Raw genomic sequence first — 27,667 nt, forward strand, 5'->3', positions numbered from 1 at the left:
GTCAGGAAATAGAGGAGTGATTCCAAAGGACAAAAGAAAAAGTGCTATTTAGTTACACTTCAGGTAAAAATAATTCAAGGGAGCAAATAAAAATGTCACAGAAATCAGCAAAAAGGTTATTTTTAACAGCTGAAAAATCTAGATTAAGGAAAAGAAGAGCAAAAATAGGATGAGGGCATAAGCAAAGCTAAATACACCAACATTTTTATCCTAGGTACTTTCTAAAGGTGGCCCATAACTTGGCTGTGAGCTGTTTAGAAATAAGAATTAATAAGAAAAGGCTTTCTGTCACACAAGTTATAATGGCCTAGAAACAGAAGGAAAACAGGTATTCAGCTGGTATACCACACCTATCCTGAGACGAGAGGTGCTCAGAGAGGACCCTTAAAGAACAACTTCTTCAAAAACACCCTCTTTAAAAAATTAATAGTGCACATTTCATTAGGTTAATATTTACAGCATCTCTCAAAAAAAAAAAAAAGCTGACTAGAGAGGCAGAGCTTGATAAAAGAGAATCAACGTAAGGGACAAGAGAGGAGAGGACGGGAATATGGTGTGAAAACTGTTGTTTAAGCATGTACACATACACACACACAGTTTGCACATATTCTCAGGGGTCATTTGACTGCCTCCCTACCCTGAAGCCAACTTATTTATGTCACAATAAGAACCCCTAAAAAACTAGGGAAATGAATGGCCATTTTCTTAATATACTTTATCTCAAAAGAACTTTTTCTAAGTGTTGAACAGTATCAAATGTGAAAATATATACTTTGGAAACAAAGCTACTCTAAGTTGCTCATTAAGTGAATAATCACCATCACATCCTCAATAGTCACCTGAGCTAGGGGTGAGGCCGACATACACTTAAGAAATCTAAGAACGCTGGGGTACTTGGCTGGCTCAGTTGGTTAAGCGTTCGACTCTTCATTTTGGCTCAGGTCATGATCTCGGAGTCATGAGATCAAACCCCGCATCAGGCTTTGTGTTCAGCAAAGGGTCTGATTGAGATTCTCTCCATCCCTCTCCTCCTGGCTCTCCCCCTGCGTGCACCCACTCTGCCCACTCGCATAGGTGTGAAATAAATAAATAAAATCTTAAAAAAAAAAAAAAAAAATCTAAGAACCCTAATGAAAGCCCATGACAATAAGACTCTTTACTACTACAAGGAGTGATAAGTCAAGGTAATATACAGGGGAGCAAATATTTTCTACAGAAATCAATTCAGGGTTCTATTCAAGTATCTAACTGAATGAATAATTTTAGCTTCTGGCAGGTTTTATTACTAAATACCTACCTCAAGCATCAAAACATACCAGCACTGACAACAAGACAAATTATCTATGGAAGGTTGATTTAATCCAAATTCTATGAACTCTAGCCAACTTGTTTAGTATTTACCTCTATTTTAAAATTAAGAACAATTAAATAAATTCATTTAAAGGGGAATAGATTGTCTTATCAAATGCCTTTTGGTTTGGGAGTAGTTACCACAAAAAAATTTGTGGGAGCAATTTGATAACAGGGCCACAGTCACAGTTGTCAAATAAAGCTCTTTTTGAGTCCTGACAATAAAACTGTTATCATCTGTATATAAGAAAAGACCTATCTTTTCCTTCTCTACTAGAGGAGGAAGACTGAAAACAAAACAAAACAAAATAAAGAAAAAGCGGTCTGAGAGTCCACGAGACAGCCAACAAAAGGTCCCAACATTTTATCGGACCCCTGTTCTGCCTTGTCTACTACCTACCTAGAACAGGAACAGCTGACTCTTTGGGTTGGATCCACAAAATCCCAAGTAGCAGGATTATTAGCAGGCTCTTCTTCAAGAGTTGGAGTTGACATTTGGCTCCTCCTAAAAAAGGTTAAAAATGTGACTTGTGTAAACATGAGAAAATACTTATACCTCAATGGGGGAGAGGGATATTTTAAAAGACCTGAATACATTTCACATAGTAATGTTATCTAGCTGATAGTGCTGAGCAATCCAAGTTTGGGGGCGGGGGTGGGGAGAGGGGCGTAGGGAGAACAAACTTGTTCTATGCACTAGAAGAAGCAAGATTCAAAATATTTCTATTTAAGTTGACTGCACATTTTAACATGGATACAAAGCACTTAAAACACTATCTGGCACTATTAGTTGTTGCTTTAAAAAGTCACCTAAATTTTGTAGAAATTAACTTAAATTTTTAAAATTATCTTTTCCCAGCATCTGTGAATTTATGCCCTGAGACAGACTGTTTAAGCCACTCTTAAAACTCCTATATTCACTAGCATTTAAGCAGCACTCTACACTGGTAATGTGAACTAAAGACAAGGAAAAAATTACCTCCTACTTGTCACTAGTAATTGGTAGCAAAAAGCAGATGTCTATTATTACACAGTGACAGTAAGAACACTGGGCAGTATTTCTGTATTGCTGGTTTAGCTACAGCTGATATTGCAAAGTGCTCCAGTGACAGCTCTAGAGGGACTTCTCTTACTCTCCACCCTCCCTTGCCCTTCTGGGTGTCTCACTGCCCTGTTCTGTGCTGCGGATTAAAGAGGCTGTTAGAGCTGGTGGAGGTGACAAGTTAGTGGTGATAAAAATCAAAGACAGTAAATGAGAAGAAACGAAAAAGAAAATGTTAACTAGGAAATTATCCAGGCATTGTAGCTAGAGGTGAAAATATCTGCACCAATTATTCTAGAGCAAAGGATCATTTTCAAGTGACTAGAGATCCCTTTTTAGTTCTAGAACATGACATATAATCTTCCACTGCAATTATTTTAGATTTTATCTACTATACCTTCTTTAGCAGCCTAATCTAGAACCAATTCACAAGAGATAAATACATAGTATGAATTTCCTAAAATCTAGACCCACATGACAGCTTTTATATCTGTATGACAAACACTTTAAGTAGTAGTGACTGAAGAAACATTTAACTGACTTCTAAAAGGAGTGGACTTTTTAGCAGTTCTTGGCCAGAGTGTCCATATTAATTCTGTTCTAGAGAATGAAAACTCCTTTGTTTACTTCCTCACTCCAGAAAGGGGACATCTCAGTTATATCAAGAGATGTGAAAATATGCTGAATATGTTTATGTAAACCCTGGTAAGTGGAAGAGTATTTATTGACTACTATTTGTTATCATTCATGTAATTAAAATAATCACCACCAGCAATCTCTTCTCAGAATCAATTCTTCCCCTTTTCCAAAAATATGTTAAGGAAGGCAGGGAAGAGAGCAAGAGGAGGGATGGGGGCAAAGGAAGGAAGCAAAGTCAGATAGGGGAAGAAAAGAATATGGCCTCTGGAAATAAACCAACAGAAGCACAGAAGGTGGCAAACACCCCTCTATCATCAGTTCTGTTCAGAACTGTATTGCCATTTAAAACAGAAGGCCTATGTCACAGAAAATGTGACAAAGAAGGTCATTTCCCTTTGCAAATAGAAAACATTCATAAATTGGTATACAGAGGAAAACCAACCCACTGACAATTGCCCTAAGCCATCCTTTCTAAAAAATATCAGATGGATACCTTACCAATCTTGAGATACTCAGAACTTCCAAATTTCCTAGATAATCAAATCAAGTCAACATCTTTAACATCCTTGCATTCAATTTTGCACATTATGTTCAAAAAGATGATCTACCAATCCAATGACCCTTCAGGTTTGGTCACACGATGGTTCAATGAGACTAACACTCCTCACATAGTAATCAAAGAGATGGTGTTACTAAACCATGATCCAGACGTAATGCAAAAGTCATACTTGGACTGGGTTCTGTTGAGGATGCATTCCTTCCAGACTCGGTGGACCATATGATTGTGGAGTTTTGGAGGAATCTTCCCCGATCTCTTTGGACTGTGCATAGTTATCATCCCCCCGTCTTGGGAGCCTAGGTGACTGACAGCACTCTGCGTACCTCCACTGTCCCCTGGAAAAGACAGACAACTTGGGAATGTGAAAATTATCTGAAAAGGTCTCCTGGTACACAGACTGCAAGCTTACGTCACAGAAATGTTTGGATTTTTGAAACCTGTGTTATTCATGTAGCGCCCTGGCAATAACACTACCTATAGCTCTAAGCACAATTTGTTGTACTGGCACTTTGGACAGTTCTTTGTCTTTTCCCTAAAATAGTTCATCACATCAACACTCACACACTCACACAATCCAAGGGCATAGCCATTCAGAGGCATTCTGACTCTACAGATATTGGAGACAACTTACCTATAAAGGCTTATACATCATAGTACTAAAGATGTGACCACGAATAGACTGTTTTAAATTTTTAAATCGACAATGCAATAAGTAAGTTTCAAGGCAGAACAAAACAGCAGAGGGAGCTTTCTGCTCATTTAGCTAAAAATCTATGCAGCAACTGCACATAGCGCCCTGGGTCGGAGAAAGAACTTAATGGCACAAAGCTTTTAACAAGGTCAAATTTCAAATCTGCGTGTGGAACTGTCTGTCCTTATGCCTGACACAATTTATGAAATCTTAGCGCTAAAATACTGAAAGGTTATCTTGACATTCTGTATCAGAGGATTATTCACTAGTTTCTCTCTAATAACTCCACTTAGCTTTTCCAGCTATGGTTGGTATGTAATCCCATTTCTTTCTATTAGGTGCATTAGGATTACTGGTAATACTGGTTTTTGGTTATATGAGTATTTTACTATTTCTATCACACACCAGACAAATATTGAAGTTGATTTCCAGTATTAAATTCTGATTCAATTACTTTCATCTATTTAACTTCATAGATATGTTGTGGGTTTTATCCTCAACAGAACTATGATACAAAACATTTTGAACAAAATAATCAATTTTAAGCACTCTGGAAACCTCCACCCTCATCTGAAAAATAAACAACCTTATACCACAAATTAGTAGTCCTGATATGCTGGAACACAACCATCAGATGAGCTGAATGGTTGGGCTTAGCTCTATTTAAGACAAAAAACAAAAACCAGCATCAAAATGCTTACATTCTAAGGAACTAAAAATTGCTTGCTCCCCATGAAAGAATTATTGTATTAAAAATTAGATAAAGGAGACAAAATAATTTGGTCTTTTACTGCTATCTTTCACCTTTAAAGTTCCCTGACTTGGTATACGGTACAAAGTAATTCACTTCAATTCTACAATGGATATGCAAATGCTTATCATAAAACTAGGATAAACAGAGAAACAGAAGTAGAACACATAGCCCCGTGCTCCCAAACACCTTGCAATTTAGCCAAAGAGATCATATACCCACAGTGTCATACGGGATGAATACGACCAAAAAATAAAAGGGATGAGGAAAATAAGGCACAGTTTTTTCAGATTAAAGCTGGGTTAATGCTTTTCAGTAGCTTTTAATGATTTAATTAAAATGGGGATGATACCTCATAGGGAATTAGACAAGACCTATACTCCATGCCGTCAAATACATACTGAATATTGTTCCTCAAAATTATCTCCATAAATAGGAGACACAAGCAGAGGTACCTATCCACATGAGGCATGAGTGATTTCACCAAAACCAGTTGGCCCTCCTAGGTCCCCTGCTAATCTAGAAGATTCTTGGCCATTTTAGTGGGAAAGGGGACACATTTTGTCCTATATGTAGGAAAACATGGCGATGCTCAATGTTAGTCAACTGCAGAATGACAAGGCTGACCAAGACTGTCTTTGAGACAGCATTAAGAGTCCTAAGCTATAATTCATTTTATCATGATGTCAAAAATTAAGACAAATTCACTTTACAACAAAGATTCCAATTGCTTTTTTTTTTTTTTTTAAAGATTTTATTTATTTATTTGACAGAGAGAAATCACAAGTAGGCAGAGAGGCAGTCAGAGAGAGAGGAGGAAGCAGGCTCCCTGCTGAGCAGAAAGCCCGATGTGGGGCTCGAACCCAGGACCTGGGATCATGACCTGAGCCGAAGGCAGCGGCTTAACCCACTGAGCCACCCAGGCGCCCCCCAATTGCTTTTATTTGGTTGGTTTTAGAGAGTTAGGAGGCATCAGGGATTTATTTACCCAGGGCTTAGCACAAATGACCTAGACAGTCAGAGGAAGTAATGTAAAGACCCGGAGTTAGGAAGTCCACACTGAAAACCACAATAAACAAAACCTGGTGTTTCTGAATCGTGAAATTTAGCGTTCCTAACTGATCAGACCCTAGGGCATCATGCATACAGCAGGCCTTCCATTTTAAGTTTCAATTTTAAGTTGAATACAAATATCCCTAAGAGATACTAATTCTAGTCTCTGTATCAATATATCTTCTTTATGATGATTATTAAAAAGTCTGTAGAAGTATTTTTTCTTTTTCCTTTTTTTTGGTTTTCTTCTTTTTTAATAAAAATGGAGCAAATCCTTTCACAAGGAATCATCCAAATTCTCTGCTCTGACATATCAGAGTTGTATGTCCCTTTCTTCTTACTGTCTTAGCAACTGCGTGGCTTCTCAAGACAGAGGCTGCCTGCTGCCCGTTTCTCTGCCTTCCACACCGTATCCGGGTAACTCCTTCCAGATAACATAATCGTGTTTTGCTTCAAATTGCTTACGCCACCATTTGTAGACTGCTTTGCTGCCTACAGAGCGCTGTCAAGCTTTTTACCTAGTATGTGTAATAGCTCTGTCAAATACGTAGTACTTAACAGAGAAGGAATTGGAGGCTCAGGCCAAGTTTGAGAATTTAATAAGGCCAACTCACCTAGTAAAAGCTATATAGCCAGACTTTTAAATTAGGTGTGCTCAATCACAGTCTCTATACTTGCGCCTGATATACTGCTTAACCATGAACATTTACTGAGTACCCTGCACATGCCAAGCACCATGCCGGAAACTGGAAATGCATCTTATCTAATCTCATGAAAATAGCCACGTAAGTGTGTATTATGCTGCATAGTCTGTTTTCAGTTCAGCAGTCAAGACTTTATCTACTCTGATGCTTTTGCTAACATGGCCCACATTAAAAAGCCTATAAATAATCTCCCTCCAGCTCAAGTCTGATGAATATTAATGACTAGATTTCCAATTAAAACAATGTCAACTACAACAACCAAAAAGTTAACACAGAAAATATACTACTCCAAAGATGGCAAAATGCTCCCAATTTAAACAATTTCTGAATTTTTTCATGAAGGAAAATTTTTAAAGTTTCATATGTAATTAATACTGATCATTAATGTAGACAGATGACTGACAGAACAAAGCATTTTCCTGAGAGCTTCTAAATGCCAGTCTACCTTTATAACAAGAAAAGAATTATACCAGACGTGTTCCTGCCTGGCAATGGCCAACTGGGCAAATGTTTCAGCTATTTTCTGATTAAGTGTTTTCCATTTGTTTTAAGGAAAAAAAGAGCAGCCTCCACCTTGTCCCTTGTTCGTGTATGTCTGTGTGTGTGCACACACATACATGTGTGTAAAGGGACAGATGTGTGTAGAGAACTTAAGAGAAACAACTACACTGTCTAACTGGAATAAAGACTAACAGGGCACAATTAAAATTCGGAAGCACATCCATTCTATTTGTTGAAAATTTTCCTTCTGTATTTTGCAGACTTCCCATGTCACTCTACCTCCATCTCTTGGCATAAGGCATTTCTCAATGTGAGTTTACTCATCTGTTCCATGGCAAGGAAGCTACATGGTTTTCTGTGATCTCCTCCACCTGGGTGAGTACATTCCTGGATTGTACTCACCTATGATGGCCTGTTCTGGAGAAGTGGGAGGGGTAAGAGGCATCCCACAGTTACTTGGGTCCTTCACACTACCAAGTCCCTGCTGCCCCACTGTAATATGGCCTCCAGCACCAGCAACACTCTGAGGAACTGGGATGTCATTCTGAGAGATCAAAACAAATGCCGAAGGATAAACCATCCGAACACCACCTGTAAGGAAAGAGAGCAAGGAGAGAAGCAGGCCTGAGAAAAAGTTCACACCGGGATGCCAACTTTGATATTCTAGCGGTCAGAGTCAAAGCTCAATGATGAAAATGAGGTGCTCATTAGGTACTGCCAAAAGTGATGTGCTCCATTCCTTCCTAAGTTAATAGCTGTTTAAACATGTGCTCCAACATTATGATAATAGCATTTGGAAGACAGGGACCACTGGCGCTTCAGGCAAGATAACTACTCAGCATATACCACTGTTATCAAGAGAATTAAAAAAAAATGGGAAAATTATGGAGATTATTTTTGATGAATCTCAATGATTATCTTTTTAAATTAAGAAAGATGAAGAAGACAGAATAAAGTTCTTCAGGCAAAATATTTTCTTACCAACAATTACTTCGACAGCCACAGGGAAATCATCGTTGTATCCCAACTCCTCTTCCTCTTTCAATTCTTCTTTCTTTTTCAGCACCATGGGATAGAAATACTGCCATTCCTCGATCAGCTTACGGGTGGCTGGGTCTGACATCTTGTATGCCTGGCCTGTTAGCGTGCCATTTAAGCCATAAGGACTTACCAGTACTAAGGCAGGGAGGAGAAACATATGTTACAGATCAGAGTAATAACTCCTACTTACGTCTAAGGCCACATATGTGGTCACTTAGGCTAAAGTCCAGCCTCACTTACTAGATAGTGCTCTTTATTTCCGGACTCCTTTTACAGTCTTTTTTTTTTTTTTTAAAGTTTCTCATTTTAGTACCTCTTACCTATATGCCTCTCAACATACATCAGTTTTTTAAGGAAATCAAATGGGGGAGGTAAAAAATAAAAAATCAGACAGCTGTAGTAACACACAATATATAAACTATTTATGAAAGCTTCTATACACCTGTTTGATAAGAGTTTATACAATGTGAACACTGACTCTTTTATAAAAAAAAACCATTTAATACATATATCCCAAAACCTGCCTAGAACTTGAACACACTTTCCAGGGTTTCTGAGAATTCCTAGGTATTTGTTGTAATTTTAAAAATAACATATAAATAAAACTTGTAATAGCAAAAAGGTCTTGATGTACCAAGTCTGAAACATAATGCTTAGTTATAATTTCAGTTACAACTGTTTTGAAGGTCTGTTGATGAAACAACTCTAAGCAAAACTTATTAAACTCAAAGTAAAGGACTCAAAGTCCCTCTATCTCTTCCAGTGTTTGACCTGATGTTATTTTCACTGACCTAGTCACAAAAATATAGTTAACATGATGCTGCTTATAACCCAGCCAGTTTGTAGTCTAGGGGGGTTAACCTTCCAAACAATATTTTTCCAGAGATAAACTTTTTCTTAATCCTAATTTCTACAAAATCTCAGCATAGGCATTAAGTGAGATGTTCTTTCTTTGGATGGCTTATTTTTTAACAGCTGGATGACATATTACAATATTCAGTGATAGCTGTAGACATCACATATTTCTTGGTACCTTTCTGCTGTTCCTCACTGATTCAAATAGGATAAAAATACTGAGTCCAACCAACACAGTTAATCAAGGGGAATATTTCTGCATTAATACTTCTAGGAAATTCCCACATCAATAATCAATATTTCTATATTAATACTTGTAGGAAATTCCCACATCCCACATTAATTATATTCACTAAAATTATTTATAGGCCAACATCTGCCCCAAGAATGCCCCTCCTCCACACCAATCAAGGGAAGTAAGCAGGGTAACATCCCACAAAAAAGTCTTCTATCACTCGAGACATTAGGAACAAACGATAAGACCTAAAATAACTGGTTTATGGAGACCTGATATTGCTAATATTATCTTTCCCAATTTAGGTTAGTTACCTCCCCTCATGATTAGGAATTCCTTCTGTTCTTATCATAAATAAATGCTTTTGTTTTCAGTGATAAAGTCTAGAATGAAGTAGATTGGTCTTCAGCACCTTCATAGTTAACAAAACACAATATTGAATAATTCTGGTAATCCATAATATGCAAATACTGTACAACTCTTAAGTGTACAGTTTGGGAACTGGGTTTTGAATTTTATAAATGTTCACACAGCAAATACCCAAAATTATGGAATGGTAAAGCACATAGCTTAAAATGTATTACAGGGCGCCTGGGTGGCTCAGTGGGTTAAGCCGCTGGCCTTCGGCTCAGGTCATGATCTCAGGTCCTGGGATCGAGGCCCGCATCGGGCTCTCTGCTCAGCAGGGAGCCTGCTTCCCTCTCTCTCTCTCTGCCTGCCTCTCCATCTACTTGTGATCTCTCTCTGTCAAATAAATAAATAAAATCTTTAAAAAAAAAAAAATGTATTACAAAAAGAGGGGGTAAAAAAAATAGGTAACAATTAGGAGAGAGTTAAATGAGGATTCAACATTCTTTTTTACCTTAAAAAAAAAAAATTTAAAAGGCTCAAATATCTTTAGGGCAAGGAACAGATGTTTTCATCAAATTAAATCAGAATCATCTGCAGGAAATCAAAAACCAATCTTAAGTAATACAGAGGCTAAACACTCATGACAGGTTATGTCAATAAAAATATTTTAGTTAAATCTGTTAAAATATCAGTGTTTTTTAAAAATTACTTTGTATGATATGCTAAGACCCTTTGAACCAGGCATCTCTAGTAATTAGACTGAACCAAAAGAGATTTTTCCAGAAGGGTGAACCTAATATTATGCATTTAAACATTATAACATTTAAAAAGTTATTCATATAAAATTCTGAATTCTAAAAATGAAACCAAGATTTAGAAATCATCATTAGGAAAAAGGGACATGGAGTTATCTTGGTAAAAATCTAGGTGATTAGCTGAGATTTAATGAACATATACACATTAAGTTAAATTACAACCAAATGCCTACAATCAACGTAGCCTCTAATTAAAAGAAATAATAAAGATATTAACATCACTGAAGAAAGTATACAACTCTAGAAATAGGATTCTGATTGAAATTTCGAAATTAGTAATTTTCTGTAAGCCATTTTGTGCCTGAAATCATGGAACAAACAAAACAATGAAAACCTTTCATTTTTAAGAGATGTCAATTACTCATTGGATTGTATTTTTCAAATACTGATCTTCTGTTCTGAAGGCAATTCTCTACATTTTATTCCTTAGTACAACTTCACCTAAGACCATGTTGTAAATGTGATAAGCTCCAAGCTTTTAGCAAAATACTAACAAGCTTTCATTGTGAATAGTAGCTTTTCCTTTCTTCTTCAGAAGTTGACCCTTACACTTAGCTTTATAATGTCCATTTAAGATAATATCTCATTCTGCAAACCTTACTGGGCAAGGTGGCTATCCACTTGGTGTGAGACAGGTAGACAGCAGGACATTGCCATTTACTTACCTTGAAATGGTGCAGGTGAAGACTGAGCCATGTGTATATGCTCCTCATTGATCAAATAAATTGGCTGGTGTTGGGCAATCTCCACACTTGTGCATACATTACTTTCCCCATGAAGAAAGAATGTGAATGCACAGGACAAATGCTCACTAAAAAGGAAACAACGAGAAACTCAATTCTACATTTTTGGTAGGAAATGAGGGCTAAGCACAGGAACTACATATGGGATACAGCTTTACTTTATCGATCACCCATCAAAGCTTGCTTCTGATGATATTAATAGCATAAAATTCAGTTGATTTGATCAAATAATATAACAGTATCTTGCCGACAAATTAAAGATACTAGTTATGCCACACTGTGAAATTCAGAAAGCTATTGTGCAGATTGCCTCGTTTCATTTGCATAAAGTCTCCTATGCTGACTATAAACTCTTAAGGACAGAAAAAGAATCATAACATTTTTCTACCTCCCCATGCACTTGTATATGAACTGGTCTTTAATGGATTTGGGGGCAAAGATTAAACAGTTTTGCTTATGTTTGGTATGACATAACAGTAACAATCATATTTACAAGCTTACAACATTAAACATGGTTAAAATTGTTCATCTAAAAATAACAATTAAGGACACAGTTGTATGTAAGTCCCCAATATACAACTGCTAAGGTAATACAAGACTCTAAATGGGCTGGTAATATTATATTTAATTTTTACAATTTGCTTCTGATCACAAAATTTTATTAAAGCATTCCACTTCTCCATTTTCCACACAATTAGCTAAAAATTGATAAAAATGATGTGTCTTGGAGAAAAATAATTTCAAAATTACTACAGAAGCACATTCTTTCAAAGTTGTTAACTTTGGCCCTAAGCCAGTGATAATATCTCCATTTCTCAAGACAGCTCATAAGAATACTTGCCTGATGAACCAAAGTCACTATAGGCCAGGCAACTATCATTTAAAAAATCATCTCCAAGATAAGCTTCTTCTCAACATTTCTCTAAAATATTATAAACTGGATTCTGAGTACTACTAAAAACATTAAATTTTGCTTAGATAAAAAATTATAATACTTTAAGGAAAAAGTGAACTAAAAGTGATAAAACTTCTACTTTATCACACAGGGAATCATCTGTATTCTTCCCTGACAAGTATGTTGAGATAATCTGAGAAAATGGGGTGTTTTACCAGAATGTGAAGTTTCAACAGTATGAAACACTTATCTTGATATTTAGCACAACAGAGTAAACAAGATAATAACTCAAATTTTTTAAGAATTTCGAAAAATTTTAACATCCCTTGACACCACACTTCCAAGTTTTAAGTTCACAAGGAGGAAATGATACCTATAATTTAAATGTATACAGGTACAAGACAGTATCAACTGTAAAAATGCATGGTCCTTTATTTTTGAAAATGATATTGAAACATATCAGCCTCACCACACCTTATGCCTGGCACATAAGAGAATCAAAATATAGGTTCACTTATTACATATTGGTTAATTTTCCATCTATGAACTTCAGTGAGGGGTCTGAGCTGACTTCTCCCCACCGTGCCTACTGTCCCGTGTAGTCAATAGCATGTTTATAAGAAGACCGGTCAGAGTTACAGATATTGAGCGTAGCACCGAGTATGTTCTCTATTTTACTGATTTCCAACTGTGCATGAGAAGAAATGCAACCAACGTTTATCTATCAATTAGTAAATGCAAGGAAGGTGCAAGGAGCCTAAGTGACAACAAATAAAACATCATCCTTGTCCTCAAGGAGCATATGTATAAGCTAACAAAAGACTGATATGAATGCACATCAGACACTCATACAGAAAGAAGTAAAAACAAAATGCTGGGGCGCCTGGGTGGCTCAGTGGGTTAAGCCGCTGCCTTCGGCTCAGGTCATGATCTCAGGGTCCTGGGATCAAGTCCCACATCGGGCTCTCTGCTCAGCGGGGAGCCTGCTTCCCTCTCTCTCTCTCTGCCTGCCTCTCCGTCTACTTGTGATCTCTCCCTCTGTCAAATAAATAAATAAAATCTTAAAAAAAAAAAAAATGCCATAGGAAGGTTAAGATGGAGTGATTTTTCCAAATTGGGAGATCCAAGTGCTTCAAGAAAACAGGAACAAATGAAAATAGGATTTCAGTAGTAGAGACAAAAGAAAGAGTGAGGGAGAGGGCATGAGGCAAGGGTGGATGTTGTTAAGAACAGCACGTAGTCTGTAAACTCCAGGGGGGAAGAACTGACATAATGGGAAAAGAGTTTCAAAAAGAAGTCAGAGGTCACACCTTGAGACAAGTGCTAAGTTACTTCACCTTTGAAATCATAGTTTTTTCATACGTAAAAGCAACTGTGAGCACAAACTGCTGGGAACCTCATACGTTCTGATCCAGGAGGTCAAGCATGGGCTCCAAGAATCTGCATTTGTTCCAAGTTCCCATGTGATGCTGCTGTTACTCCAAGCCCAAGGACCATACTTTGGGAACCACTAAACTTGATGGTATTTATATCCCTTTCCAGCTATACAGTTCTGTTTTTTCTAAGATTATGTGACACAGGAGGGCAGAGATGACAACAGTGACATTAGAAAGCAGAATTTCCCTTTGACCTAGCAACACCACTCCTTTCGACTTTATTCCATAGATAAAACTTTGGTACAGTTATTTACTATAGCATTGTTTGTAATAGTTAAGTACTGAAAATAGCCAAAGTGTTCTTCAGTAAAGAACTGGTTAACTAAACTATGATCCATCCCTATAAAGTAATACTGTGCAAACACTTAAAATGATCACACTGACATGTGGGAACCTCCAACATAAAATCATAAATATGAGGGAAAAAACTAAGGTACAAAAACAATGTAATACACTCCCACTTGCATAAAATGGGAAGGAGGGGAAATATATGCACACACAATTTGCTGACACTGGCACAAAATTTCTTTGGAAGGATACACTTTAAAACCTAATAATCCTATTTGCCTTTGGGGAATGACACGGCATGACTGGGGGAGAAAGAAAATTCACAATTCATATCCTTTTATGCTTTTGAATGTGAGGCCATATGTCACACAGAGAGTAATGGAGGCAAGATCTGAAGGAAGCCCCTGCCTCCAATCCTTGTGCAGTGTGCTTGTTGGCCCAACTACAGGCATGCCCTAGAAGAATCCATGGTGTTTCATCTTGTCATATTTGGCTCTTAGTTGAAGCCTGCTGAGATCATCTTTGATCCTGATTCTGTTATCCAAAGTACTGGCTATTTGATCAGCAAGCCATCAATATCTTTACCCATGTCATCGCAAAAATGGTGAAAAAGACTACACTGAGAATAGAATTCTATGTCATCTTATCAGATAGCTCCCAAATTACAAATTCACTAGGGTGCTGCCACCCATTCACAATTTCTTGTCTACAAAGGAAAATCTAAAAGATTATGTCAAATCCCTTGATAAAATGCAGATACATAACAACTGTCATATTTCTAGACACCTGCCTAAAAGTAAAATTCAGGTAGTCTGATACAAAAGCCAACCTTCCTCATTGTACCCTCAAAGATAAGGAACTAGGGCTAAAAAAAAGTCTGGCTTGCCAGTGCCATTCTTAGAAGCACAACTGGAATTTGACTTGAAATATAATGTTCTTTGTTCTGGCGAGGTTATCTGTAAGTGGTGATATTAATTTATATCCCTACCAACCCTTATATAGTTAAAAGATGATCAGATAATGTGAATGAACACTGAAAATAAGGGACTCTACAAAACTGCAGATACATTATGTTAGTGTTATCATTAAGAGTTAGGAGATACAACTTATTACAAGCTCCATACCTGTACTTGTTTCTTCGCACCCATCACCTACTTTTACCTAAACCATTACTCACTCAATTTCATATTTTCATACACTCTCATCATGTGAAAATTGAAAAGGGCTTTAGAGATGATCAAGCTCAACACCTTTCTAATTCAGGGAGAAGACTGTGCCCAAAGTCACACTCGTTTAGAGCACAGCAAGAGTTCATTCCCCCCCTTCTTAACATGGTGCTCATAGTACATTCATGACATTCTGTCTTCAATCAATGCTACACTCACCCCCGTAAAATATATTCACTCATCAGTGTGATCACACACTATGCAACTTACACCCATCCCTGCATCATTTACACTAACCCTCTCATGCTGTGGATCACAAACTAACAAATGAACTAACAAATGAACACAGAACCAGCAACACTGCTAACTTCACTCAGTCCAACTAAACTTGGAGCCTTACGCTGTTCTCTTAAGGCACACCTTTTGACAAGTATTCTACCGCCTTCTCAACTCCATTTATTCTCCACTCTTTATTCAGTAAAATCAGGTCTGATTCAGGCAATTCTTTATTTAACCTCTTTTATACCTTAAATACATCCGCAGTCACACTTCTCTCACCCCCCACCCCCGAGTCCTGGAGGACTACAGATTTCCTTTTCTACGTAAAGGCACCTCCATACTCAAATTCTTTCCCATTCATGAACTGTCTTTATTTCTCCCTCTTTACTCCAAGCTCCTCAGCCATTAGAGACCATTTCTTGACCATGTTACTCTTTTAGGGGTACTGCCTTATCTTACTACTCATGTTTACTAATATCAAATAATCAACATGTAAGTAAAATGCTTAGTATAACAGTATTTATAGTCATATCAATAAATATCTATGAATAAATAACTTTGGTGCTATAAAAGAAATCAGGTACTAGGAAAACAAGGGGGATACTATTTGGAATGGGTCAGAGAAGAACTTCTCTTAAGAAAAGGGGGAGCACTTAAACTGAGGTTTGCTTTTTAAAATAGAGGGCCATGGTAAAGACCATTCCAAGAAGAGAGAATTACATGTGCAAAGGAACTGAGTTAGAGAATGTTTGACATTTTAAAGGAAACTTTATAAAGAGGCTTTGTGGCTGCATCATTGGAAAAATGAAAAAGACTAGTATAAGATGAACTTGGAAAGATAGGTCTATTTGTGCATTCTTTGCCTATCAAAGAGACAAAGATACATCAAAGTAGCTAAAACAACTAAATCCACCTATGTATGCTTACAAAAGCCATACAATAAAACCACCCCAAAAGATTGAAAATGAAAGGAAGAAAATTATATGCTAGGTGAATCCAAATTAAAATAAAGCTGGTATAGAAATAACAATAAACAAAACAATAAAATACTTTTAAAACTTAGGTTCATCATTACATTATAATAAACAGAGGAATTCAACAAGAAACTTAAACAACTTTGAATGTGTATGTACACAGCCATAGGGCATGCCATAGATTTTAAAAATATGAAAAGAAAAAAAATTGGTAGAATAACAAGGAGAAACTGACAAATCTGCAATTAACAGATTTCAACATATTCTTCTCAGTACTTAATAAAATAAGCAAATTATTAAGAAAGCAAAATTAACAAAGACACAGCAATGACAAAAGTATATAAAACTGAATATTTGATTTATATATTTATATGCTGGCTTTCCAGAAATAACCTATTCTCTTTCAAGAACACATGCAAGAAGTACAAAAATGGACTAAGACACATAAGTCCTAAATTTCAAAGATCTGATATCACACAGACCATATACTTTCTATAATGACAGTGCAATTTAGTTAGAAATCAACAGCTCAAAAGAAGAAAAAGGTTAAAATAAAATCCCTTTGTCTGGAAACTTAAACAATCACTCTCTAAATAAATCACAGGTTACAATGGAAATCACAAAATATTTAAAACTGAATGACAATGAAAATAATACATGTCAAAATCTGCAAGAAACAGTGCTTACAAAGTAATTTATATCCTTATATGCCTATAAAAAAATCTTAAAATGGGGCACCTGGGTAGCTTAATGGGTTAAGCCTCTGCCTTTGGCTCAGGTCATGATCCCAGGGTCTTGCTCAGCAGGGAGCCTGCTTCCCCCTTTCTCTCTGCCTGCCTCTCTGCCTACTTGTGATCTCTGTCTGTCAAATAAATAAATAAAATCTTTAAAAAAAAATCTTAAAATGAAGTAAACATTCAAATCAAGAAGTTGGGAGCAGGGGGAGGCAAAAAAGAACTTGATGAAAACATAGATGAAAATAATGACAAAAACACACATTAATAAAGCAGGAAGAAGGCAGCAGAAGTAGTAGAAGTAGCAGCAGCAGTAGTAGTAGTAGTAGTAGTAGTAGTAGTAGTAGTAGTAGTAGTAGTAGTAGTATAGAAAGGATTAACAAAATCCAAACTTGTTCTTTGAGCAAACTAAAGTAAGGACAAACCACTAGGGTGACTGAATTGGGGAAGGCAAGTAGGGAACATGCCTGTTTAAGGGGAGAGGGACACAAAGGAACAATCCTGGGAACCCAGAAGAGGACATAACCACAGATAAAGGAGGACTCCTTTAATGATAAAAATACTTTAGTAACTTTGGCCAATAAATCTCGAACACATGAAATGGATAAGTTTCTATAAAAATAGAAGATTTAGAAAATATTTTGAAAAGAATAACTAAGAAATATACCCACCCAATTCAACATCAGCTTAGGTTTTATAAAACTTTCAAGGAAAAATCAGTCTCTCTATTCAAACTGTTTCAACAAATGATAAATGGGAGAAATCCTTCCAAATCTTTCCTTTAGGCCTGTACAGCTTTGACAGTAAAACCGGATATTATTAGTTAGAAAAAGAGAAAGTCACATCTAACAGTTTCACTCATGAACACAGACACAAAACTACTAAATTAAATAATAATAAATTGAATTAAGAAGTGATCCAGAGATCTACAATACAACCAAGTGGGGTTTATGCTGAAATAAAATAACGGATTAACATCAGCAAGTCTATTAATATAACACAGTACATTAACAGATGAAGGAGAAAAATCAAAGAATCCATCTCAACACACAGAGAAAAGAAAGTGTATATTAAAATTTAAAAAATCCAAGAATCGTTTAAAAAACAAACTCTTAGCAAATGGGGAGTTGAAAGGAACTATCTAACTTAAACAGATAAGGCAATTACCTTGCTTAATGTTAAAACTTTAGAAGGATACTCTATTTATTATTATTTATCTATTTATTATTTATTTAGAAGGATACTCTATTGCCCAAGACAAGGATATCTCCTCTTATACACAACACTGTCCTGGGTGTCCAAGTCAGTGGAACAGAGAAAGAGGTAAAAAATCGAGAAGAGGGGACGCCTGGGTGGCTCAGCTGGTTGAGCAGCAGCCTTCGGCTCAGGTCATGATCCCAGCGTCCTGGGATCGAGTCCCGCATCGGGCTCCTTGCTTGGCGGGGAGCCTGCTTCTCCCTCTGCCTCTGCCTGCCATTCTGTCTGCCTGTGCTCGCTCGCTCTCCTCTCTCTCTGACAAATAAATAAAATCTTTAAAAAAAAAAAATCGAGAAGAGGTAACACTATCTTTATTTGCAGATGACATAATTCTCTCAAAGATTTTTTTCAGTGTAGACAACAGACAGACTAATAGAAGTAACAACAGAGTTCTTAAGGTTGGTAGACACAAGATCAGCAATAGCTATGTTCCCACATGCCATGCACAAAATATAATGGGAAAAAAATACCCCCTTAGTAATAGCAATGAAAACAAAAAAAGTAAATAAATAAACTAATAAAAGATATGGTAGGCTTCTATGGAGAAATTTACAGAACATTCAATTTGAAGAATATAGAAGATATAAACTCTTAAAAGATAGACCATATTCCTGAATATGATTATCAGTATCACAAAGATTACAATTCTCCCCCATATTGATGTATAAATTCAATGCAATTCCAACCAATATTCCAGTAAGTTTTCAGACAAGCTGGTTCTAAAATTTATATAGAAGAATAAAGGGTCAAGAATAGCCAATGCAATTCTGAAATCAAAGCAACAGACTTAACTTACTAGTATCAAGATTTATTACTGAACCACAGAAATAAGAGCAGGGTAGTAATAACTCAAGAACAAAGACCAATGAAATGCAACAGGGAACACAGAATCCAGGCCTCCAATGGCTCCCTGTCTCACAAAGTGTAAAGCCAAAAATGCAATAAATTTCAACACCCAGCCTCACTTACCGTTCTGACCAAACTGCCAATTGCTCTCTTTCATTTTCTCTCTCCATTCCAGCCCAATAAGACTTCTTGCTGTCTGTCTCTCACACAAATCACCAATTCCTCCTCTGGCCCAATGAACACTACTGCTCCCCTGCCTGGAACTCTCTTCTCTCCTCTTTCCGCTATGCATAGGGCTCTCTCCCTCACTTCTTACAAGTTTTGCTTAAATACCAACCCCCCAGCAAGGCTGATCCTCACCATTTTAAGGTACATTTAAAGGTACAACTCGCCAGGATTCTCTTCCCCTGTTTTCCTACAGCACTCAACCACTTTCTAATATTATCTTTGGTACACCGGTCACAGGGCTCCAAGGTGCCATGGAGTTAAAAACAGTCTATAAACTGTAAGGCTCCCTCTACATTATATTCTGTCTACAGACATCAGGAAGGAAATGAGATATAGGGGGAGACAGGGATGGAAGGAGAAAAGAAGAGAGGAAAAAAGTAAAGGTGACGAAAAGAAAGAGGCAGAAAGACAGAAAGGAGAAAAAATGAGAAGAGGAGGAGGAGAAAGGAGAGAGAGGAAAAAGAGGAGGAGAAGGTCATGGGCTAGGAGGAGGAGGAGTTTCTTGGAGACTATACAGCAGTGTGTGTGTTTATTATGTAACTTCATCTCTGAGGTTTGAGGTTTTTGTTTTTGTTTTAATCACATTCAAGGGGCGCTTAGGTGGCTCAGATGGTTAAGCATCTGCCTTCAGCTCAGGTCATGATCTCTGGGTTCTGGGATTAAGCCGCACATCAGGTTCCAATGGGGAGTCTGCTTCTCCCTCTTCCTCTGCCTCTCCCCCTGCTCATGCTCTGTCTCAAATGAATAAATAAAATCTTAAAAAATAAAGTACAATAAAATAAAATAAGATCACACTTGAGATTATAATTACACTCTTGGAAAATGTTCATATTGTGGATTTCATAGGGGTTTACTCTATAGCTTTAGCATTTACCACTAGTTTTGTTTTAAAAATCAACAGGTGAGAATTTTGAATAAAAGTAAAATAAATGCTAAATTATTTTGTGACTAATAAACAGGGTTTTTATCTGTGCAAATTATTCACAAGAATGTCATTTTAAGAGCCCTAGATAAACACTACTGAGGACATAAAGAACACTGTACAGCAACTCACTATTTTCAAAATACGAAATTCTTACTTCAAACATATAACACAATTTATACAAGCTAATCCAAGCTCAAAATCCTTTTAAGTTTCCTTTCTCCCTCTTTCCTTCTCTCTCCTCTATTCCTCTTCTTTCTTTCTCCATTCCTCCCTTCCTAACCTCTCAATCCCTCTCCTTGCTTCCAATTCTCTTTCTTTCTCTCCCTCTCTTTTCTCCCTTCCTCTCCACCTCTCTCCTCATCATTCTCCCTTAGTGCTTTACCATATTTCATCTATGCTCCAAGCAGATCTCCAAGTATTTCACCAGATGTTTGTAACTCTTTATTCTAAGCATCAAAGGCCTATTTCCTTCAGAATTAAAGAGAGAAGCCATCAAAATATCTTGTTTCAAAGTAACCCCTGGGTAAAGATGCCAGTGTCAGTCTGTAAGTGTCGGATTCCTGGAGCAAAGCAATGGATTCCTGGTGCTTCCCTAGACATCAGAGAGTTAGGAAACATATTTATATTTCCCTAACCCAGGAATCATGAGACTATATATCCATGGACAGATTATATATATGAAATAAGATTTATAGATATATAGATATAATGTTGGAGAAATCTCTTCTACTGCTGAATAGCTCAACATAACATACAGAGATTCCCTCCTGGCAATTAGCACAAGGAGAGCATGAAAAAGAAAATGTTCAGTGTTAGTCCTGGTATATGCTCACTCCATAAGCCACCCCCCTTAGCCTCAACCAACCAGTCTGCTTCAGGACTAGATGCTTTTTACCGCGTATGTCATGCTGCTTCAGATGTTGATGTTTTTGTTCATGCTTTTCTTCTTTTGTCTAGAATAAAATTCCCCATCATTCCTCTAACTTCTACTCATCTTTTCTAAGAAATCATCTCTAAATTTCCAGAACAGGTTAAATGCCCCCCCTATGCCCCTCTGTGTATATCTCAAAGAACTTTCATATTCATACATTTTACATCCAATCCATCTGACTCAATTTTGTGAGGGCAGAAATCACATTTTATCTATCCTTCTGGACTTAGCATGGAATGTGGCATGGGCAGATGCCATATTAATGCTTCACTGAGTTTGTGATGCTTTACTGTCTTTCCTCTAAAATTTTTTGGCATTTTACTAGGAGACTCAAGAAATAAGCCTGAGACTCTCAGTCACGAGACAGGGAAGACAGGAGTGTAAAGCTGTGATACTCCAGCCTGCAATGCACTAGGTGATATTACCCAAAGGCTTGAGGATTTCTGATGGATCTTTCTAATCAGTCTTCTGGGGAGAGCCTGCTCTGGACATACTGCTGACAGCTGAGGAGTATAATATAGTGTGACCCTCTTTGGGACCCAAGGCAGTTTATATTCTCTGGACTAGAAAAGAGACTAGCACAAAATAAACAAGGACTAGACATATAGGTCAACAGGATATTCTCTTCAGTAAATGCAATTGGAGAACTGTGTTCTTTGACTATATTATCCATCCTAAGCAGTACGGCCAAATCAATCCTCCTAAAACACATTTGTAATAAAAATCAATACTACTCAATCCCATGTCATAGTCCCCCACTGCCCAGAGGAAAAAATCTAAACCCCTCTGCCATCTGTCCAGACTTTCCTCATTCTGTTGCAACCCACTTTTTCTTTTTAAGTTGTATTTAAAACCCTGTTTCTATGTACAAACTCTCAATGACAGTCAGTTTGGAATGGTTAATGCTTTGTGAATATCCCACGTACATTCCTATAACTCCACATCATTTCCCACTCCTCCATTCTCCTTAAATCCCATCTTTCATAGTCCAACATCACTTCTACTTTCTCTATAGAGCTTTTTCATATTAGCTCTTTCCATAGAGACCTCCTTCTTCCCTGCTACCGAGAGCACTTACCTCGCTTGGTACCCATGCTATCAGAAGAAATAATTTAATCAACATTTACTAAATACATCTATCCACCTTGAGTGTGTCTTGTGTAAGATACTCGGCTAGATTTAAGAATATGGAAATAAACAAGACCAGAATAGCCCTTAGGCATAGTATTACTTTACTGAGCAAAGTACCTAAAAACTTAAGAAGGAACAAAAATACTAACATAAAACTACCGTACTGGCCTGCATTGCAAGATCCTAAAGACATTAAAAGGTATAGCAATATCAAGATGAAGAAGTTCTGGTAGGATACCTCAGTCAAAATTGTATACTTTAATATTAAATCTTTTTTTAAAAAACCTCAACATATAATTATAATATCTCATATGGCTTTCTATCTTATGCAATCTTTTTTAAAAAGATTTATTTATTGGGGCACCTGGGTGGTTCAGTTGTTAAGCATCTGCCTTCTGCTCAGGTCATGATGCCAGGGTCCGGGAATCGAGCACCCCATCAGGCTCCCTGCTCAGCAGGAAGCCTGCTTCTCCGTCTCCCACTCCCTCTACTTGTGTTCCTTCTCTTACTGTGTCTCTGTCAGATAAATAAAATAAAATCTTAAAAAAAAAAAAAAAGATTTGTTTATTTGAGAGAGAGAGAGCACCAGTGGTTAGGGGAGGGAGAAGCAGGCTCCCCAGTGAGCAGAGAGCCCAATGCAGGGCTCGAACCCAGGATCCCGGGATCATGACCTGAGCCAAAGGCAGACATTTAACTGACTGAGGCACCAAGGCGCCCCGTGCCCTATGCAATCTTAAAGAATTATCAATTTATAAAAGAACGACATGAACCTGTGGGAATGAGGGGGGGGGGGGTCTAGGGAAAAAAGTATTACTCTTATTTATAAAATATCACATATTCCATCTTACTGTTATAATTGGGTAAAATTTTCTATTCTCAGAGATTCAAGAAGTAAAACTGAAACTGCATTCCAGTAAGAAAAGCAACATGGTTGCATTCTATCTTTCCAATACCATCTCTTGCTACATTAGTTTGTATGTCCAAGGCTTCCATCACTCCAGTGGTTTCCTTCAGAGGACCTGTCATAATTTGAGGTTACTTATTTTGATGGTCCCCTCCTGCCCTAATGAGAGCTCCCTAAGCCCTCGGTGTTCCAGCCACCTAGCACAGCTCATAACACACAATACTTATAGTCACTGAATGAATGCAGCTTCAGTTATAACCAAAGATTAAATTACTTTTTTTCAGAAAGTTCCGCCCTGAGAGAACAAGAACACTGATACACACAGTGAATATATTTAAAGTGGAAGGAAGTTTAATTATTAATAGAAGGCAATAGTATGTAATTTCCAGGGATACGGGAAAAGGCAACTTTTAAAACTGTTTACTCAGGAAACACAAGGGATTGGTGGGGGTTGTACCACTGTAGTTGGTAAAGGACCTGCATAAATGCACCCAAAAAAAAAAAAAAAAAAAAAAAAAAAAAAAGAAGGAAGGACTAGTATTCCAGATCATTTTATTCTAAATCTTAAAAAAAAAAAAAAATGATTTTTTTTTTTTTACTTCTTACACTGAGTTTTCAGAATGCAAGTATTACATGTGTTTTCAAAATGCATTATGAATATTAATAAACTCCTATTCTTTTCATGGTGTAAAATGTTTTGATAACAGATTCACAATGCAGAACGCATTTAGATAATTTTTTCTAAATGCTTTCTGTGTTATGAACTTATCTTAAAATTTCCCAAGCTGTCATTAACCAAATCTCTTGCCAGAAGTAATGTGCCTCACTCTATAGATCCTCATTAGGGAATATTTTGCTAATGCTATTTTATCATTTCCTTTCCTTAAAAATATACTGTTTACTTTGGCAGCTTTCACAAAGACTATGTAGAAATCCTTTGCTCACTAGCATAGTGGCATATGACCTTTCTCTTATTGGACAAGCCTTAACTTTCCTCCTTTTTAAAAGAGGGAAGCCTTATAATATTCAAATAACAAGACAATTAAATTATTTCATAACACTCTGAGATGCTTTCACTGTTTCATATATCTTCCCTTTAAATTATAAGTTAAACCTGATACAAAGGCAATGAAAATGTCCAGGAAAGTTAATGACACATAATTTTTTTTTTTTAATAAGAGCAAGCACTTGCATTATAACTGTCAAATTACCATTACACTTTTATGAAATCACCCTTCTAAGAAAAAGAGTTACCAAGTAAATTATTACAATACAAAACTGCCTCACTGAACAATTTTCCTTCATTGTATACTAATAACTATATATATTTACACACACACAATATATTAAATCAGCAAGCTCTATGACTTCTCCTTTCTAACCTTCCATCCTCAAAGCTAAGTTGTTCACTGGCAGTAAATTGGCACTGGTGCAATGCACGATTTCCTGACAATCACAAGGGTACCATTCCTGGCACTGCAGTGGTAACAAACCAGCAGCACATCTTACATTAATGCAAAACAGTGTCCCAGTGCCTTGAAGGACTTAGTGTTTCTCCCTGGGTGCCTCACTTGCTAGACAGTGCAGAGGCCATGACTCCCTATACATCTTTGATCCAATGGCTGGAAAGTTTGAGGACTTCCATCCTGATGATACAAACTGTGTAAGGTAATTTTCAGAATGCCAAAATAGACATACAAGCGGCTCTAGTCAGTGATATGTGCTTGAAAATCAGAAGCCGGCATATACAAAATTTGAGAAGACTTATGAAAGTCATCTTATTAAAATCTCTCTTGAGGTTACTAAACTAGGCCAGATTATCCAGTCACAGTCTCTGGACAGCCCTTTGAAAATTCGATGGGAACATGCCAGGGAGAGAATACAGATTAAAGTGACATTTATATTAGGTAACTCATAACCACCAAAGTACTTTTATTGCTCACTTTAAGACATGCTTGCTTGCTTTTTTTTTTTTTTAAGTATTTAAAAAAACCCTTTAATCCATTTTTTGGTTGCTTTAAGAGATAGTAACAAAGTTTATGTGGAGAGGGAGTAGAGCAATGAGGGGGTTAATGGAAAGCCACATAAATTTTTCTACCATTTTTTTTTTCATTAAATACCGTGAAGACACTATATATTGCTAAGACCAATAAAGGATCAACTGATACTAACATAGCTAAGGCTTTTTTTTTTTTTTTTTAAGATTTTATTTTTAAGTAATCTCTACACTCAACATGGGGCTTGAACTCACAACCCTAAGATCAAGAGTCACATGCTCTGCCAAACTGAGCCAGCCAGGTGCCCTGCTAAAACTTTCTATATCCTTTTGCCTGTCTGCCTGAGGGCATTCACTAGCCCTTCTCTATTGTTCCTTATTGCTAAAATAAAATCCCCCCAAACAACAAAATTCACTTGTATAATATATCTTAAAAATCACCAAGTTTTCTTCTATTTATACAAATACCCAACGACGGTTGACAGATTCTGCCACCTGAGGAGGGGCCGAAGCAGTAGTGATGGCAGAGTAACCATCACAGCTTCAAAGAAACACAGGGACAGACATCTGACATCTACCTACATTCCCACACCCAGCTCAGAGTGGGATAAATGACCTGCCAAAAGAAGTGTGAAGCAGACGGAAATTCCAGTATGTTGCCATTCATCGGGTGAACAACAGTAAGTAGGATTTCACCTACATGGTCCAACGAGCAACACCACCTCCCAATCTGTTAACAAATAATGGTCCTAGGTATGTAGTCTTTTTTGCTTTCAGAGTATTATTTCTCCATACTCCACTAATGTACTTTACTTTCCATCATCCTGAGTATCAACCCTTATTAGTTTTTCTGATTTCAGTATATTTATTATATGTAAACTACCTTAAATACTTCTAGAACATGATGAGGCAGGAAAAAGAAGAATCTATACTGAGAAACCATACCTTTTTCTCTCATACCCCAAGTCTATGTAAGGAACTAACAATACTATATTATAGTATGCATTTAATGAGCACCGATATACAAACTGAATAGTAGAACATTATAAAATTACCCTGTGTCCCTACTCACGGTAATGGTCCCAGTTATATTTTTAAAAGGCAATGGCCTTTTAAATATACCAAATAAACCAAATGGAAGGGGGGAATCTACTTTTTTATACTGTACTATTTCAGATCTAGCAGCTGATATTCAGCTCAGTGTAGCCTGTCAGGTTCTTTAAAGGCTTTCCAACATTTGGCATTAGCCTACCAGAGAGCAGGGCCTTTTATAATCAGCACTGTTGCAAAATGTCTCACTCACCAGTACTCCAAGGAAGGCACAGTTTTCCCAGCAAAGGCAAAATAAAATTGGAGCTGACACTTATTTGGTAGAATGCTGTTATCAGCGAGTATTTATCTTGCATACTCTCCCCATACCACAGGCCTACTCCAGAAAGCTACGTTTTTTTTTTTCTTTAATCAAAACACAGTGCAGCCTTTAATCATCAGCACTGCTTGTGATCCCAACCCTCTTATCCCTAACATAAGAAAAATAAATCTGATGGCTAAAACCAACAGAAAAATAAATGTAAGATGATTCTATACTTTTCTTAGAGTCTATTTAAAATCATGAAGTCAAAGACAGCTACATGTTTTGCAATATGTTCAACAAATTCTGAACAGAATTAACTTTGATTCTTAACAATTAAAAACAATTTCTCCTAATGAGGTAAAACTCATGTGAGAAGATATTTAAAAAAAAAAAAAAAAAAGAGGAGATAGATACAGGAACTCAGAGTTATCAGGGGCTGTAAACCTAGAAGATAGAAGATAGTATTTATTCAATGTAAGAATGGCATAAAAGGGACAAGAAATACAGGAAACATCACCTGAAGATGGAACACCTAAAAGTTGGTGCACAGCCCAGAGATACCCAATAAACACCCACTCTTCAAACTATTCTAATGTGCAGAGTAGTTATGCATTTAATGACAATCACATACAATCAGCATCTGGTCACTGCCAAAAAAATATGTTAAGAATTATGAATGTTTACCTTTTTTTTTTTTTTAAGAGCACCAATTTGCAAAAGGTTTAGAAATAAGAAGACTCTGTCAGAGCATCTCCTTTCATTATCAAGAATCAGTCGTAGTTTAGGCAACTTTTCACATGCTACCATGTTTTCAGTAAGCAGTATGTGAACCATATCTTTTCATGATACTTCTAACAACAGGTAAAGAGATTTAAAAAAATTGTTGTGGTGCTTTTTCCCTAATCTTTATTTTAGTGATAAAAGCTACACAAACACACACACATATTCTCTACCACTTTCATTTGGAGTTTAATAGATTAAACTGAATCTAAC

The 27,667-nt window shown here is 36.9% G+C and overlaps 1 protein-coding gene across 1 annotated transcript in view; it reads right to left on the minus strand.

Moving 5' to 3' along the window:
- MED13L (mediator complex subunit 13L) overlaps window positions 1-27,667 on the minus strand; it is a 294,964-nt gene that overhangs the window by 51,248 nt on the left and 216,049 nt on the right. The window contains 5 exon segments of the mRNA XM_047698034.1: window positions 1,751-1,855; window positions 3,760-3,925; window positions 7,693-7,881; window positions 8,272-8,466; window positions 11,253-11,398. Of these exon segments, the coding sequence (XP_047553990.1) occupies window positions 1,751-1,855; window positions 3,760-3,925; window positions 7,693-7,881; window positions 8,272-8,466; window positions 11,253-11,398 (801 nt within the window).

Source organism: Lutra lutra, chromosome 12, assembly GCF_902655055.1.
Source record: "Lutra lutra chromosome 12, mLutLut1.2, whole genome shotgun sequence".
Taxonomy (NCBI): Eukaryota; Metazoa; Chordata; class Mammalia; order Carnivora; family Mustelidae; genus Lutra; species Lutra lutra.